General features: G+C 38.0%; 1 protein-coding gene across 1 annotated transcript; it reads right to left on the reverse strand.

Annotated features, from left to right (window-relative positions):
* Positions 1-1276: 1276 nt before the first annotated feature.
* Positions 1277-8705, reverse strand: LOC132041492 (protein PGR). Its single transcript, XM_059432201.1, has 5 exons — positions 8422-8705; positions 8224-8337; positions 2983-3205; positions 2367-2615; positions 1277-1581 (listed from the first exon to the last, which is right to left on the reverse strand). Exons 1-5 carry the CDS (start codon positions 8565-8567, stop codon positions 1450-1452), a joined length of 864 nt encoding a protein of 287 aa, XP_059288184.1. The 5' UTR covers positions 8568-8705; the 3' UTR covers positions 1277-1449.
* Between the last annotated feature and the right edge of the window lie 6861 nt (positions 8706-15566).

Raw genomic sequence — 15566 nt, forward strand, 5'->3', positions numbered from 1 at the left:
GTTGGGTCATTTGGTCAGCGTGCCCTTAGGCTTCTGCGCTGCAAAGATACTGATTTTTGCATTTTCGTTTTTAATTGATAATTGAAAAAAATGCATAAAAAAAGGCGTTGGCGGCGAGTTTCGAACAGGCAACCCATCGCATGAAAAAGGGTGCCCAAACCACCAATCCTCAGAACAAGTTTTAACCTATTGTAGCACTTAAATTTATTTATACGTTAGTGCATCGGATCTATGGGTGTCAAAAAAATTTCGGCGATGTTACGTGACAACGCTTCGACTAACGTTCCTTTGGTGGTGCCCCCGTGGTCTTCAAATCCTGAGTCCGCCTCTGGCCACAGCTAGTCAAGCTTGTCACCTTTTGTTAATTCAACACTTGTAGAGTACCCAGTAAGAGTACCCACATTTCATTTTTCTCTAGAGCCCACAGATAATAAAGAGATTAAAATAAATTTCCTGTTAAATTAAAAGGAGTAAAAAGAAAAAGGAAATAAACCGAGAATTAGCAGGTAATTATCAATTTGCTGTAAAAGACACTTTGTTTCCTCAATTTATCAAGCAAAATCTATATATTCGAGCATGAAGTTGAAAATCATAAACAGAGATTGAAGAAATCTAAAGCAAATATCTAAAAACTTCAAGATCATATCTATCAGAAACTCATAACCAATGGCCAAGCTCAACGCCTCATTCGTACAACACGAACATATTGGTAGACGAAAACATGACAACAAAAAGAGTAAAAAGAACAAATAACTCAACTAAAAAAGGCAGATCATGAGAAAACAGTAAACAAAGATCTTACGTAGAACATCCCAACTCAAAAGAGTCAACAGAGAATTCGAAGAGCGCAAATATAACAAAACAGTGCGGTAACGAAATCTAAAATAATGACTTGCCAGGTCTGACAATAACGTATACACGTGTTGTCCTATCAAGATGCATATTCTCAGTAACCCCATCACAGATTATGCGTTTTGGGGGGCAAGCAAGACAATGCTTAAAGGGGCAATATTAAACACTGTTTAAAGACGAGATCAATTTCAAGTGACTTTAAGCAGCCATGTCAAAACTTGATTCAGTCTTCGCTCTTCAAATGTATAAACTTTCAAACGTTTATTGGTGTTCTTCTGTACAGTGCTATCTATTGTGAACTCCAGGGTAATGATTGTTTTTCCTGCCTCTGATGCATGTAGCCATTGCTTCTAACGGATAGCACCACATACCTTTGTCACGTCTCTAAACAAAAGGGGGGAATGGTGAAAATAATAACAGGACGAGAAAGAAGTAACAACTATTTATTTTGAGATCAAAATGACAGCATTCATTCTCACTTAATCTCGACAGGGATTCTGAAACTAAGCAGCATCTATTGCATGATCAAAACCCTCATTATTGTTGGAAGATGGATACAAAATTCTACAGAATTTAAATTGAGCCGGGTGGGTACACTCAGAAAATGTATAAGAAGGCAATTGAGGTTATAGCCGTTGTAAGCAATATCGATACGATGTTCACTGTATTATTATCAAGGACAGAAAGACCAGATATTCTCTTCACAGTTGGTCCTGGCTTCCCAACCACCTGCAAGGTAAGATATCACAAAGTATCAAGCATCAATAACCTACAGGGCAGAGGAATATCAAGCGTCCAAACTCTAAATTGTTGTTTCTTTTTATTTATTCATTTCCTCCTTCACATAATGAACTCGGTATCCTCTTCTTCTCTATTTCTTTTCTGGGGGTATATCTTTGCTTTAAATATCACATACCATGCAGAATCAACAAAAACTGTTTTAACAATAGTACTAGGATATTTTCAATAAATCTCCTTAACAAAAGAGAACAGCTGTGAGCACAAAATTTTAGAAAAATGACGAGTTCCTAAACGTACAGTAGACTGGCTTTATCTCTTCTTTCGCTCAGTAAGTTATAAAGACCTCTAGATTAGGTATGCCAAAAAGACGGCCTGTAGTCTTACCAAATTCCTTTCAATTGCTAAAAGAATTGTTTGACCGGATATCAGAGCACAGAGACCGGCCCTTCCCCGGACCCCGCGCATAGCGGGAGTTTAGTGCACCGGGCTGCCCCCTTTTTATATCAGAGCACAGAGAATATTTATCATAACTTCCAGATCTTCCTAAATACTGATAAAATTATAGCCATGGCAACTCAGGTCTGGACGAAAACCATCTTAACCAAACATTATATGGATTGCTTTTATGGTTTTAGGAAATGCATTGACAGTCGTCTTTTACTTTTCTGGTTTTCTTTTCCAGAGAAGAGAGGGTGGGGTGATTGGTTACTTTGTGTTATTTCTAGCATAAACAAATCAACTTCATTTTTTTTTAAGAGAAAATTATGGCTGACCTTCTTCCGAACAGTACAGAATCCACTGAATTGTAGTGTTGCTCCCAATAAAGAATCAATAACACTTCCACATACTCCAGCCAATGCAGAAAGTGGTATAACAAAAAGCTGCTTTACAGTCACATCAGATGTGCACTTTGTAGTGAAAAATCCCAGGACTACAAATGTGAATCCAATGACAGTGCCTGCTGCTGCTGCAGCCAAGAGTCCTGCTTTTGTCACTCCACCGTTTGTACCCCTTCGAACTGTCTGATTTTAAGTATAAGGGAGAAATGAGAAACATAATGTCTTAATCTTGCAACTTCTGATAATAGTTCAAATAGGGTCGAGATAAAGCATAATAACTTGATTATCGTGAAGATTTTAAGGTAGTTATCATGTTTCCAGGCTTAAGTAGAGAAGAACTCAGCTTATCATGATATTAGCTCATAGTTGACTCTCAACAAATTAATCAAATTTCGCAAGGACGAAAAACATAAAGGGAAAGCTTTAACAGCTTATTTGATTCCTAATGAACACTGAAGATAAAAGACATTCTACATTGGTTTCTCCTATATATGATCAGACTAAATGAAAAACTTAGGATTTTGCGGATGTCAAAGCCTTAAATTCATACCTTGAAGGTTGTAATTAGTCGAGGCTCCTCATTACTAAGTATCCCAAGCTCTGAAGACCATGTGTCACCATTGCAGCAGCAATACTGACCAATGATACCACCAATTAAAGATGTTATTATGCGTGACTCTTTTGAATCCAGACATTTGTCCTGTGACCCAATCACCTTCCATGCAGTCAGGACCAAAAGGGTCGCGATGCCACTGTTGAAGAGGACTTGAATCCTGTAAACGCAAATTAAAATGCTAATGAGGAAAGTTAAGAACTCTCTCACATTACTGTGGCCTTTCTGCAAGGTTACTTGGTATCCAATCACAAATTACAAAATACATTCTGCTGAAATTACAATCATCTTAAATAAAGCGTCACAATGGTAAAACGAACATATCTGGACACATGTTCTGCCTCCAGAAAATTTCTCTTACTTGTTATTCCTATCCATAATGACAAGGTGAAGTTGTAAATTTACGATGTCAGGATATCATTTCTTTTTGCAAATATAAGGGCTACAATGAGCTGTTCTGGATAGTTTACAAAAGTGACAAAATTGGTAGAGAACATTGGTTTTAATCACAATGCACATAACTTGCTAATGTAAAACACTTCTACGAGAGACTTAATATTCACATTCAAATAACTGTCCTCATCCACAATCCAGAAAAGCTAATTGAGGAAACTTCTACAAAAGACTGACATTGGAAAAACTGTCCACATTTTCTATCCAGAAATCTGACACTACATTCATCCAAATTTGAAGTTCATACTGCTTCAAGAAAACTTCAATTGCAAATTTTTAGTCAAAACTGTAACATATTTTTATATAAGTCCTCGTCAAAATACATAGATAACCAAGTAGACTACATCTTTTAGAATATAGCTCACACAGACAGATGAAGCACCATGGTTTTTTTTTTTTTTTTTTTTTTTTTTTTTTTTTTTTATTAATGGTAAGTATTGTATGTATTAGATTTAGTAAAAGACAGTACATAGGTTGTACTGAAAACCATATTTGCAAGAGATCAATAGAAAATAAAGAAGAGAAAAAACTGATCTACAATCCTAACAGGATTCCAGAACTTCTAGGATTGCTACAGTATCTTCTGTGTAAATTTGTTTACACCAAAAATAGAACAACAAAAAACAATTGAGCTTGATCTTCTGCACTGGATTACTTCTGTCCTCGAAACACTTGGCATTTCTTCCTTTCTAGATTGTCCACCAAATACATGTCCGGACAATCCTCCATCTATCTCTGTTCCCTGTTCCAGCTCCAGCTTCATCCCAGCTAAATAGAACTTCAACAATCTTACTTGGCATTGTCCAAGAAATGCCTCTTAATAAAAATCTTCCGTAGTGGGTCTGTTATGCAGCGTAAAAATAGATGGCTAATTATCTCAGCATCTTCCCCACATAAATAACATCTTGAGCATAGTGAAATCCCTCTCTATAAGATTTTTATGTGTCAAAACAGCGTCCTATGCAAATAACCAGGTGAAAAAACCTACCTTATAAGGGGTCTTTACTTTCCAGATAAGCTTCCATGGCCAGTTAGTGATCTGTAGGTCAGTTTGGTTCAGAATCTTGTTCGCTGCATTCACCTTGTATATGCCTCTGTTGTTTCATTGCCACCAAAGACAATCCACCCCATTCTTTTGTCCTTTAAATACTTCCAGTTTGTAGAACACAGTCAGTCTAGGCATCTCCCAGTCATTCATCATTCTCCTAAAAACCAGATCCCAACTTTGAGGAGTCCACATTTCAGCTATTGTTCTCTGTTGATGTAGAGTCAAAACATACATATCAGGAAACAATTGCAGCAGGCATCCATATCCCAATCAATTGTCTTTCCAGGAGGAGGTTTTGTTGCCTGTTTGTACTTTAATATAGGAATGATCCTTTATGAAAGACCAAAATGTCCTAATAGATATAGATCTCGATAGACTTATTCCATATGGTGTGTTAACCTCCTTTGATATCCATTGTCATTCTCCCTCATATTGGCTTTGATCACTCTGCTCCAAAGAGTTTGGATTTCTTGAGATCATCTCAATAACCATTTCATCTTAAGAACCTTGCTTTGATTCTTCAGATTTCTGATGCCTAGTCCACCTTGGGCTTTGCTGCTTATAAGTGATTTCCATTTGACACGACGGAAAACCCTTTTTTCTTTGTTTCCTTGCCAAAATAAGGATTTGTTGATTCTATCCGTTCTTCGAATAATTCCTGTAATTGAACTTTTTATTTAAATGCTATGTCTTTCCATCGCGCATTGAAGGATAATTCTGGGATTACAATGACCGATCTAGCATCGTCCTTTAATGATAGGATACTCATGTATCTTCCGTGGTCATTGTACTTTCTGGTACAAAAGTATTTTCTGGTACAAAAGTATTCAGACAATTGATCCTTGGTCTTCCATCTCCTTACCAAGTTCTTCTGGTCATCGAAGCCTCTTTGAGTACAAAACATATCCATTCCATGTTCTTTTTGCTTAGTGTTAATCAGCTCATCATATTTCGACTTCTCTTTACCCAACCAAACCACGTATTTTTGTTGGAAAACCATCTGGTAATGCCGAAGTTTTTGAATTCAGCACTGAAATAGATTTTCCTTTCCCCATTCAAAGTTTGTCAGTATTTGTCGAGGATCAAAGGGTATGGTGAATTAAACATAATCACGGTGGGTGATAATTGAAGTTAGAAAGAAAAGGTTAAATACTGGCACCATACGGAAAAAAGGATGTTCTAAAGTTCTAGGAAGTAGGATGAACTGTATTGGGAAGAGTGCCTGGGAGCTTTTAAAACGTTTATTCCATTCGTTCCTGTAACATTATGTTTCCAAGGAAGATTGGGGAAATAAAATCCTTAGAAGAACTAACACTCCGTGGGTGCTCGAAGCTGGAGTTTTCTATGACAATGAGAAATTGTAAGATTTTGCAAGCACTTCCAGAGAATGTGACTAACAGAGATCAGAGCTGAAGCACCATGAAATTTCAAAATTATTAACCGGTACCTTCAGCTCGTCTTACTCCTTCCTTGTTGCTATTGAAAGGAATGAGATGAGATGAAGGTACCAGTTAATAATTTTGTAGTTAAACATGGTGCTTCTAAGTCTCACCTATGTGAGCTTGCTCATATTGTTGGTCCCAAGCTCGAACAAAGGAGGAAGGTTGCGGTAGGTTGACAGTCAGCGTAAAATTAGTCAAGTTATGATTAATTCCCACAATATAGAATAAATTGGGATGTGTTCTCCGAAACACGTGTTACATTCAGCACTGGGGTATGATGACAAATAGGCAAGGGGTTCTATCGCATCACCACTTGTATGTGAGGGAAGGTTCCTACATGAAGGATAGTGTGGGTAAAGAAGTTAATCCTGCCATCTGCATCTGAGTTTGGTGCTAGATAGGAAAGGGTCATCACCTCATGGCCAGAAAAGGGTAAAGTGGTCAGTCCAAGATAGTTGGGTACGTAGGAACATGTGATTCTTGATAGAAAGTCAATGTAATTAGTGCATAGTGTAAAAAACAGTAGAGTTTATATTGCATATCTACATAAATTAAATGGGCATGGGAAAAGGTTAGAGAGTGACAACACGAGTTATTAATTATGAAAATTGTGGAACAAATAAAATAGGAATAGGTTGTGAACATTGTACAACCATGACTTAAGGACAAAGTTGTAGAGGTAAAAGCGAGTTCTAGAATAAGATTTTCTCATTAAGTCTTGTACGATGAAAGGATACAATCAATGTCAAGTGCATATGCTTCGAAATAGGATTAAATGCAAAAACAAAAAACTAAACTTTCGGAAGATATGAATACCTTGGTCCAAAGGATTCCAAATGACTAACAGATCTTTCTCCGAGGAGATGGAATTGTTATGGGTGGATATAGCCACGGCTTTGACCAAGTGCATGGAGAATATGATTATGGTACTAGAAATGAGGATAGAAAGGTTATTCTAAAATCTCTTTTACCTTACGATTTAATTTATTATATAAAAGATTGCAAGGCTATACAAGGAGAAGTCATGACCACCCAATATAGAATGGTGGTCTTCGATGCATAGCAAAGAAGTAGAGCGACAAAAGAGACGAGCTATAAGAAACTGAGAATTCGATGATGGACCAAAAAGGGAAAAACCAATTAGTGTTTCAGAAAAGCGACAAAGGGAGTAAGCATGGGACTTAGACATTCTGTGGATTGAACTGTCAGGTGTGTCTAAAGGCCTTGGAACTCGAACCACAAGAATCATCGTGGTGGAATGAAAAGGTGCAAAGAGCTATTAAAGTGCAAAAGAGAGTGCTATAGGAAGTTACAAAATAGAAATGTGGAAAAGTCTTTGACGAGTATAAGAAAGCTAAGAGGAAAGGCAAAAAGGCTATAAGTAAGCTCGAGGGGAAGGCCTAGATGGCTTATAACAGAAGCTAGAGATGCGAGAAGGAAAGAAAGAAAGAAAGAAATGTATAAATTAGCATGTTGTGAGTTAAGGACTTAAACCGGGTATAGATGATTATCAGTGTTGGCAGTACATGATGAGATCAAGAAGAGATGAAGGCTACTTTGACCAATTGTACATCTAGAATCAAGAGGATAACTTTCCAGATCACTCTATACATCAGGGAACCATAAAAATTTTAGCTATATCAATAGAATTATGGCAACAAAAATAAAGAATGCCATGAAAAATACAAGGACTAGAAAAACAAGTGGTTTAGAAGTGCTTGGAGAGGTTAGAGTAGTATGACACCAATAAAATTGGCTTTAATCACCCAGGGGATCTAAGAGTGGTTCTCATCTATTACCCCAAAGAATTAGGACTGAATAACATTGTAAAATGACTTGTATAATGTAGAATTTATACTTCATTCATGCTTTCAGCTTAGGCATACTTCAATAACATTAAATTTGAACAGCCCCTTTTTGCCATCAATCAACATATAATTCAAGAAGAAATTGAAAAAACCCAAGGAAAATGAATCATATATCATACTATTTATTGTTTTGCTTTTCATTTTCAAAATCAAATGTGTTGATAAACCTATCAAGACTTAATTATCTTCTTGCATAGCTCCAGTGGAAGCAAGGAGTGTCCATAGAACAATATGAAATTCTGAGATTTAGAAAATCTTATTCAGTAACGGAGTAAAATGGTCATAGAGAAACATAGTATATGTATTAGTACTTTAACTAACTGATTGATTTTCATGATAGGCAGAGAGAGACGAGGAGGGGAAGTACCAATCGCGTTGACCACCCTCTTTAAAATCAGCATCAAGTTTCCTCTTTCTATCTTCTCCAAACTTGGTAAACTTTGAACAAGTAAAAAAGAAGACCAGCAACATCGCTCCAAACCTTAATAAGTAGTAATTTCAATAAATCACATGAGAATCATAACAAAGAAAGAAATCACAATAAAGTAGTAGTAGCAGTATTGACCTGTAATTAACGGCAAGGTGAATAAACATGACAATGAATCCAGAAATGGCTCCAGACAAGTTGAGAGACTTGTGTCTGTATGCTCTAATTGCGATTACAGATGAAAGAATTGCAGCCACTGCCGGTTGAATCAAATCTTTTTCCATTGACTCGGCTGATCTCAGAGTTTGAAAGTAAATGAGTGTTGAGAATTTATGTTTGTGGTAGCGTTGCCTTATTTTGGCTCACATTCTCTAATAAATTTTGGCTGCTCAGCATGTTGTAATCGATGGAGTATTATTCTATTATCTTTTCTTTCTTTTTTTTTTTTTTTGGGCCAAACCCATCGACAAACACGCGTGGTCGTCCACTTTCATTTCGTTGAAAAATTTCTTGTTCCATTTAAACACTTTAGGTGGGCCATTTTATTCCACTTAGACATTTTTTGCACCGTTATCGGAGCAAAACCAACACCAGTCGTCTCCTACGTGGATTAAGTGGCCAATTAAATTATGTCAGCTCATTTAAATTGTGTCAACTCAATTAAATTGTGCCAATTCATTTTAATTGTAAATTCACTAATTTGTAAATTTGTGAAGTCTTGACCATTAAAAATTGGGGCTTTTGGACTGGTTGGATGTGCAATGAGGTGGCCCCCCTTTGGTGTTGGTTTTGCTCCGATAACGGTACAAAAAGTATCTAAGTGAAATAGGAATGACCCACCTGAAGTGTTTAAATGGAACAAGGGTCACTTTAGGTGTTCAAGTGGAAGAATTAGACGACCACAGGTGTCTGTCGATGGGTTTGGCCTTTTTTTTTTTTTTTTTTTTTTTTTTTTGGGTTGGGCGGGAGGGGGGGGGGGGGTTGTCAAAATTGTTCTATAATCATAATCTTTCATTCTCTTGTTGTATTCCAATTTTGTTCGGGTTCTAATTTTTGTCTGGTCTTTGTTTGCGTGCCACTTTTGTTTTTATAATTATAATAATTATAATAACACTTCAAGAAGTTGATACATTTGTAATAACCCATATTTTCATGCCACTTGTTAGTACTTTGGCTCAAAAAATGTCACTGTGATTACCATTCTGGGTCATATCATGTGCCATTACTCACTAACAAAAATCTACTACTATCAAATTTTGTCACATGTCATTACCTAAACCTTTCATTTTACGAGTGGCATATATGAGCTATTTTGTTAAGTTCAGTGGCATATTTGAGTATTTTCCCAATTCATATATAAATCTCCATCTTTTTTAATTTTATGTAACAAGCTTACAAGGAGAAGTTTGTCCCTATAGTAATAACATTATTATTTTACATGGAAAAACTATACTCTCTTATTTAATTGGATTATGAATCTTATTCTACATCATTCAATTGTTTTCATAACACTTCAAAAACATGATACATTTGCAATAACCCGTATCTTCGGGGTAAGATTTGAAGTGCTCGTCATGCTAAGTAGGTCACGTCATGAAGTATTTGAGTCATACTTTAAGGTTGGAAGTATAACGGGTTGCGATTAAGAGGTCGACTAAGGTTCGCTGAAAGTTAAAGAATTAAAATCAATTAGTATATGGGTCAGTTTCCTCGGCTTCAATTAGTATATGGGTCAGTTTCCTCGGAGCATCACTCCCAGCATACTTGGAGTCACGGGTTTATCCACGTACTGTCACACCCCAACCTTAGGGGTGTGGCTGGCACCCGCCACCCGAAAGGCCGAGCGAACCAACTGTGATATCTGAACTCTGTAACAAGAACCATAGGCCGACAAGATCGCTGAATAACAACTGTAAGAAGTATATCATGACAACCTGCAAGCAGAAAAGGCCCAACAACACATATATGCATAACTAGGGCTGATAAGGCCACAACCAGGAAAGACAACTAGTCAGAAGTGTCACGACCCAACCCCGTGGGCCGTGACTAGTGCCCTATCTGAGCACCCAAACGCACCTATCAAACGGAGTTACACACGGATGGCGTATATATACAAACATCAAACGCTGTCTCAGATCATATCAAACACATCCAGGTATATCACAGAGGCCGACAAGGCTGTGTTTCAAATTTATATAATTTTCGAAAAATTTCGGCAGAGTTTCCTTTGTTTTACGGACTATCCAAAATAACCCTGCGCACAGAAAATACCAACAAAGGCCACACAGGGCCAACAAAACAACATATATACATATGCGGGCCGACAAGGCCGCCATGGCGGGTGGAACCGCCCAACACACAAATCATACACGTCTAATCGAACGGACTGGGCACAACCCACACACATATATCCACGTACCTCTAAACGTAGGCCTACGTAATCATATGACGGGACAGGGCCCCGCCGTACCCCTGAACAAACAAATACATATGCCACGAACGAATATGTACCAAAAGGGTGGGCTCCGGAACAAGGAGCACTCCAAGACCACTGATGGGAATCCTAAGCTGGCAGATCACCAAAATCTGATCCGTACCTCGCGGGCACGAAACGCGGACCTCGAAGAAAGGGGTCGATGACGAAATATGTATCGAGCATGTAAAGCATAGAATACCATAATCGAATCGTACCGAAACGGCGAGGAGGACGAAAGTAGCATAATAACCGAAAATCATAACACTTGCCTTTGAAACATAAATCATACGTATCCATTTCATATACAAAATATCACGGGACGGAGAAACGAGTCGAAAATCATCTCGTACACATGCATAGATATAACGTGCCCCAGCCCTCTAGGGAGAGGCGCGGTAAGTAAAGCCATCAGATACATATACATATAACGTGCCCCGGCCCTTTAATGAGGGACGCGGTAAGTAAAATCATCATATCATATACATATAACGTGCCCCGCCCTCTAGTGAGGGACGCGGTGAACGAAGTCATCATATGCCATCCCGGCCACCTCCCCATATCATCATATCATAATCATATCATATAACATGCCCCGGCCCTAGCGAGGGACACGGTGAATCATACCGCAAAATCGCGCACGAATACATGCCCCGCCCGGACGCAAAGGAAAGAGGTCATAACGCCGCACGAACAAGAGTAGCAGAAACCATATACACAAATCATCACCACGTACTCAATCAACATAATCAAACGAAATCTCATTTTTAAAGCTAAATAACGGTCAAGTCGAGTTCCTTCCGAAAAATCGCCGAGAACATATCAAGTAGTGCTTTAGAAATTGTAGGTACGTGTTGAAATCATATGACATAGCTCGTGGAAATCAAAAACATAGTCGTCATTACAGACTCAGTCGGATAGTCGAAGCGAAAGATTGTTTCAAAACCGAGGCAATAGTCAAATCGAATTTTCTTTCGAATATTACACGGGAACATATCAACCCAAACTTTAGAAACCGCAGTCATGTATCAAAATCATATACGTGAAATCATTATCATAACTCAAAAGGTAAGTAAACTGATCGTACTTGAAATCGGGATTCATAATCATATCTTATTCTGCAAAAAGTCGTCGAAGTACATAAGGGAGAGTCGCGGGACCCACGAACGGTCGACCCGAGCCGGGCCCGCCATGGAAAACATAGTCGTCATACATCATGGAACCATTTTTGAGCATATCGAGGCGATCCGGTCATGCGAAAGTTACGGACTTTCGTAGTTTTCGAGTCGTTTAGGAACAAAACGCTTTAAAACCAAATTTTTATGCCACTTTTAAAACTTAGTCATACAAAGACATAAATGCCAATATTTCATCATATCATGTTTATAAAGATCAAGGAACAAATAATAATCATAGACGTGGTCGGATCGCGAGAGTAGAATTTCCTCGATACTCGTATCATAGCCTATTTAAGACTAAGGCATGCCAAAAGAAGGAAGGGTTGCGCTTTACATACCTCAAACGCTTCCAAAGCTACTCCAAACTCAAGCTAACCACGATCTACGCCTGCTCCCCAAGGTCTACAAACGAATCATAATGTGCCAAACATTAGCTATAGACATTTTGGGTATTTAATTCCAATTTAGCCCTTATTTCTCGTAAATTGGGCAAGATTTCCGTAAATAAATAGGCCACCCCGAGAATTTAACTCGGCCAAAATCAACAACAACAACAACAACAACAACCAACCTAGCAACATCAATAATCAATCCGAAAGGCAATATAACATTAATAACCCTCTTTTACATCATTCAACAACTTTCAACATATTCAATTCAATGGCTTACGTTTAAGCCAACATTAACGCTTATACATTCAAATACTCATCCGAATCCATATCAACAACATTCAAGAACATCTTAAACAATTCATACAATATTTCCAACAATCCAACAAAGCTCCAATTTGCCCGAAAACTGTCCCCAAACCCGAGACACCACTACAACCCATTTCTAACTTCCAAATCATGATTTGTATCAACAATTCACATTCTAACAATGCTATTCTCATCAATATACAAATTACATTAAATGCACAATAACCTTCAATTCAGCCCACACATTTACAACATCGATCTTGAGTCATTAAAAACTCATTTCCAACATAGAATTCATTACGACAACCACTAAAACACTAAGCGACATTAATGCGTTCTTTGTCATATACCATGACCCATTTTCGGCCAACACAACATATATACATATTGATGATTCTCATTCATTCTTCACCCTACAATGATCATAACATGCTAACTAAGCTTTAATTCATAGCTTTAACACAACACAACACACACCCACTTGCACGGCTAGACACTACATTCACAACTTCCACTCCAACATGCCATATTTCATAAATTTCATCTATTTTAACATACTACAACATGCATACAACCTTTATAACACATAAAACATAATTGATTCTTACCTTTCTTCTTCAACTCCCCAATTTGCTTAGGGTTTGCGATCTACACAACGGGGGTGATTGGATGACCCGAACAACGCTTCCACGCTACTTAGGGACCTCAAATTAGTGGTTTAGCACCAAAGAAATAATTTTAGGATGACAAGAATTGGAGTTGGTTTTTTGTGCTTCTTGCCGAGAACCCTCTAAAATGGGTGTTCTTCAACTTCTTAATTTTTGCTATAGAATGATAAAAGATGACTTAAGTCATCTTTTAAGCTCCCACATGAGTTGAACAAGTGTCCATGGCCCACACACATGTGTTGGACCAATTAAAATTGTCCACAAAGTGTGTGGGACCAATTCAAGACACATGGCTAACATGGCCAATTTTCATGAATTTCATACTTCCAAAAATTCCACTTTTGGACCCAAGTTTTCTCAAATGTTCCATGCCAACAATTTCATGAACAACTTATGTCCCAAAACAAAATCGAAGGTCAAAGATCCCGACTTTGTATCCCGGAATGGTTTTGTCCCTAACTTATCACAATTAATCCGGATTGTCCCAATGTACGAAAACACGGGATATAACAAGAAGGCCGGCAAGGCCAAACACGACACCTGTACACTGACTGATAGTCTCAGAAACCTCTAAGAGCACTACTATGCATCATCTAGTCGGAATAGGGCCCCAACGTGCCCATAGCCATACTCATAATATATATATATATATATATACATGCATGCATTCCTACTCAAGACTTTGACCAACAACTTAGGAGAAATGGAGTGCAACAACCAACCGCTGAACATCTGGTACCCTACTGTGGGGCACACCAACCTATCTGTCTATACCCGTGGGCATGATCACAAATAAGACAAAAAGGCGTTAGTACGAAATATGTACTGAATATGTAGGGCGGTAAGTGTAAGCATACGAAATATTAATAACAAAAGGGGAGATATAGAGGCAACCTGAACTCTGAAACAAGCCGCTGAAGGCAATCATAACCACAACGAATATAAATGTATGCTCGTAAAAATCATTCCTCACGGTGGAGGCTTATAACATATCATATCGTATAATAATATATATCCCTCTATGGGGTGAGCTCATCATCACCTCTGCCCAACTGATCAGTGGTGATGCACAGCTACGTGTCTACCCGGCTGCCTACAACACGGCTCGGTAAAAAAAGAAATCTATCTAGGTGCACATCTACGTGCCTACCCGGTCGACTATAGCGTGGCTCAGTAATGAAAATAAATACATATATATATATATATAAGTGCAATGCAAGACCAACCTCAGAAGAGATAACATAGAAAGAGTCAGAGTGACCTATCGTTGTTATCCTCCGACTATCGTTATTGTCGCTACGTTCATCATTCTTTAATCAATAGGCCAAAGAAATAAAAGTACAGGGAAACATCTTGTTACGAATTATACACGAAGCCGAAGTTAGCCAAACTTTTATTAAATATGATCGACACAACTTTTATCAGAAAAAGTATACCAACGGGAGGTTCGTCACATTTGAGCAATAAACAAGAAGATAAGGATTAACTCAATTAAAGGAAGTATAATCAAATTAACTTTGACGTAAAGAGTACCGTAACGAATATCATTCTTCATTCGATAAAAAAGAGGGATACAAAATGCAAAAGGCACTTCAATACAAGCTATTCATGAGAAAAGGGTAAGCTTAACCATTTTGGAACTTAATCGACACAAGTTGAACGGAAAGTCTTTTAATCGATAACCAAAAGGAGATGTGGAACGGGGAACATACTTTGGTACAAGTCATAGATGAAGTATGGGTCAGCTCAATTATCATGGAACGCGATCGATCCAAGTTAATGGAACAACTTTTCAATGAAAGGTCATTTGAAATCTAGTCATGCCACAAAGAGAATATAAAGCCCTTCATACCTCGTCGATGGAGTTATATATGTTTCTCGAGTCCTTGAACGCCTTACAAATGATTTCCTACATAATACGAACCATTCGGGATCAAAATCAAGTTCATAGCTCATAGAATTGTTCATTTAGACATTTAATCGAGCAACTTGTGGGCATAAGTTAATAGGCTTATTTGTAGCTTAATTCTCCCGTAAGACGCTACCACATCCCACTTTTCTGCTCCTCCTCATCATTATGATACCATACATATCACCACAGCACCAAACAACCCACTATAACTGTCAAGACCCAACCGGAGGGCCGCGACGAGCACCCGGGCACCCCTTAACATACTTTCACATCATATCTAGGTGAGCCACATACTAAATCATGCCGTTCATTCATCATCATTCTAGCCTCACGGGCAACAACACATCTATATCA

Source organism: Lycium ferocissimum, unplaced genomic scaffold (genome assembly GCF_029784015.1).
Source record: "Lycium ferocissimum isolate CSIRO_LF1 unplaced genomic scaffold, AGI_CSIRO_Lferr_CH_V1 ctg10492, whole genome shotgun sequence".
Taxonomy (NCBI): Eukaryota; Viridiplantae; Streptophyta; class Magnoliopsida; order Solanales; family Solanaceae; genus Lycium; species Lycium ferocissimum.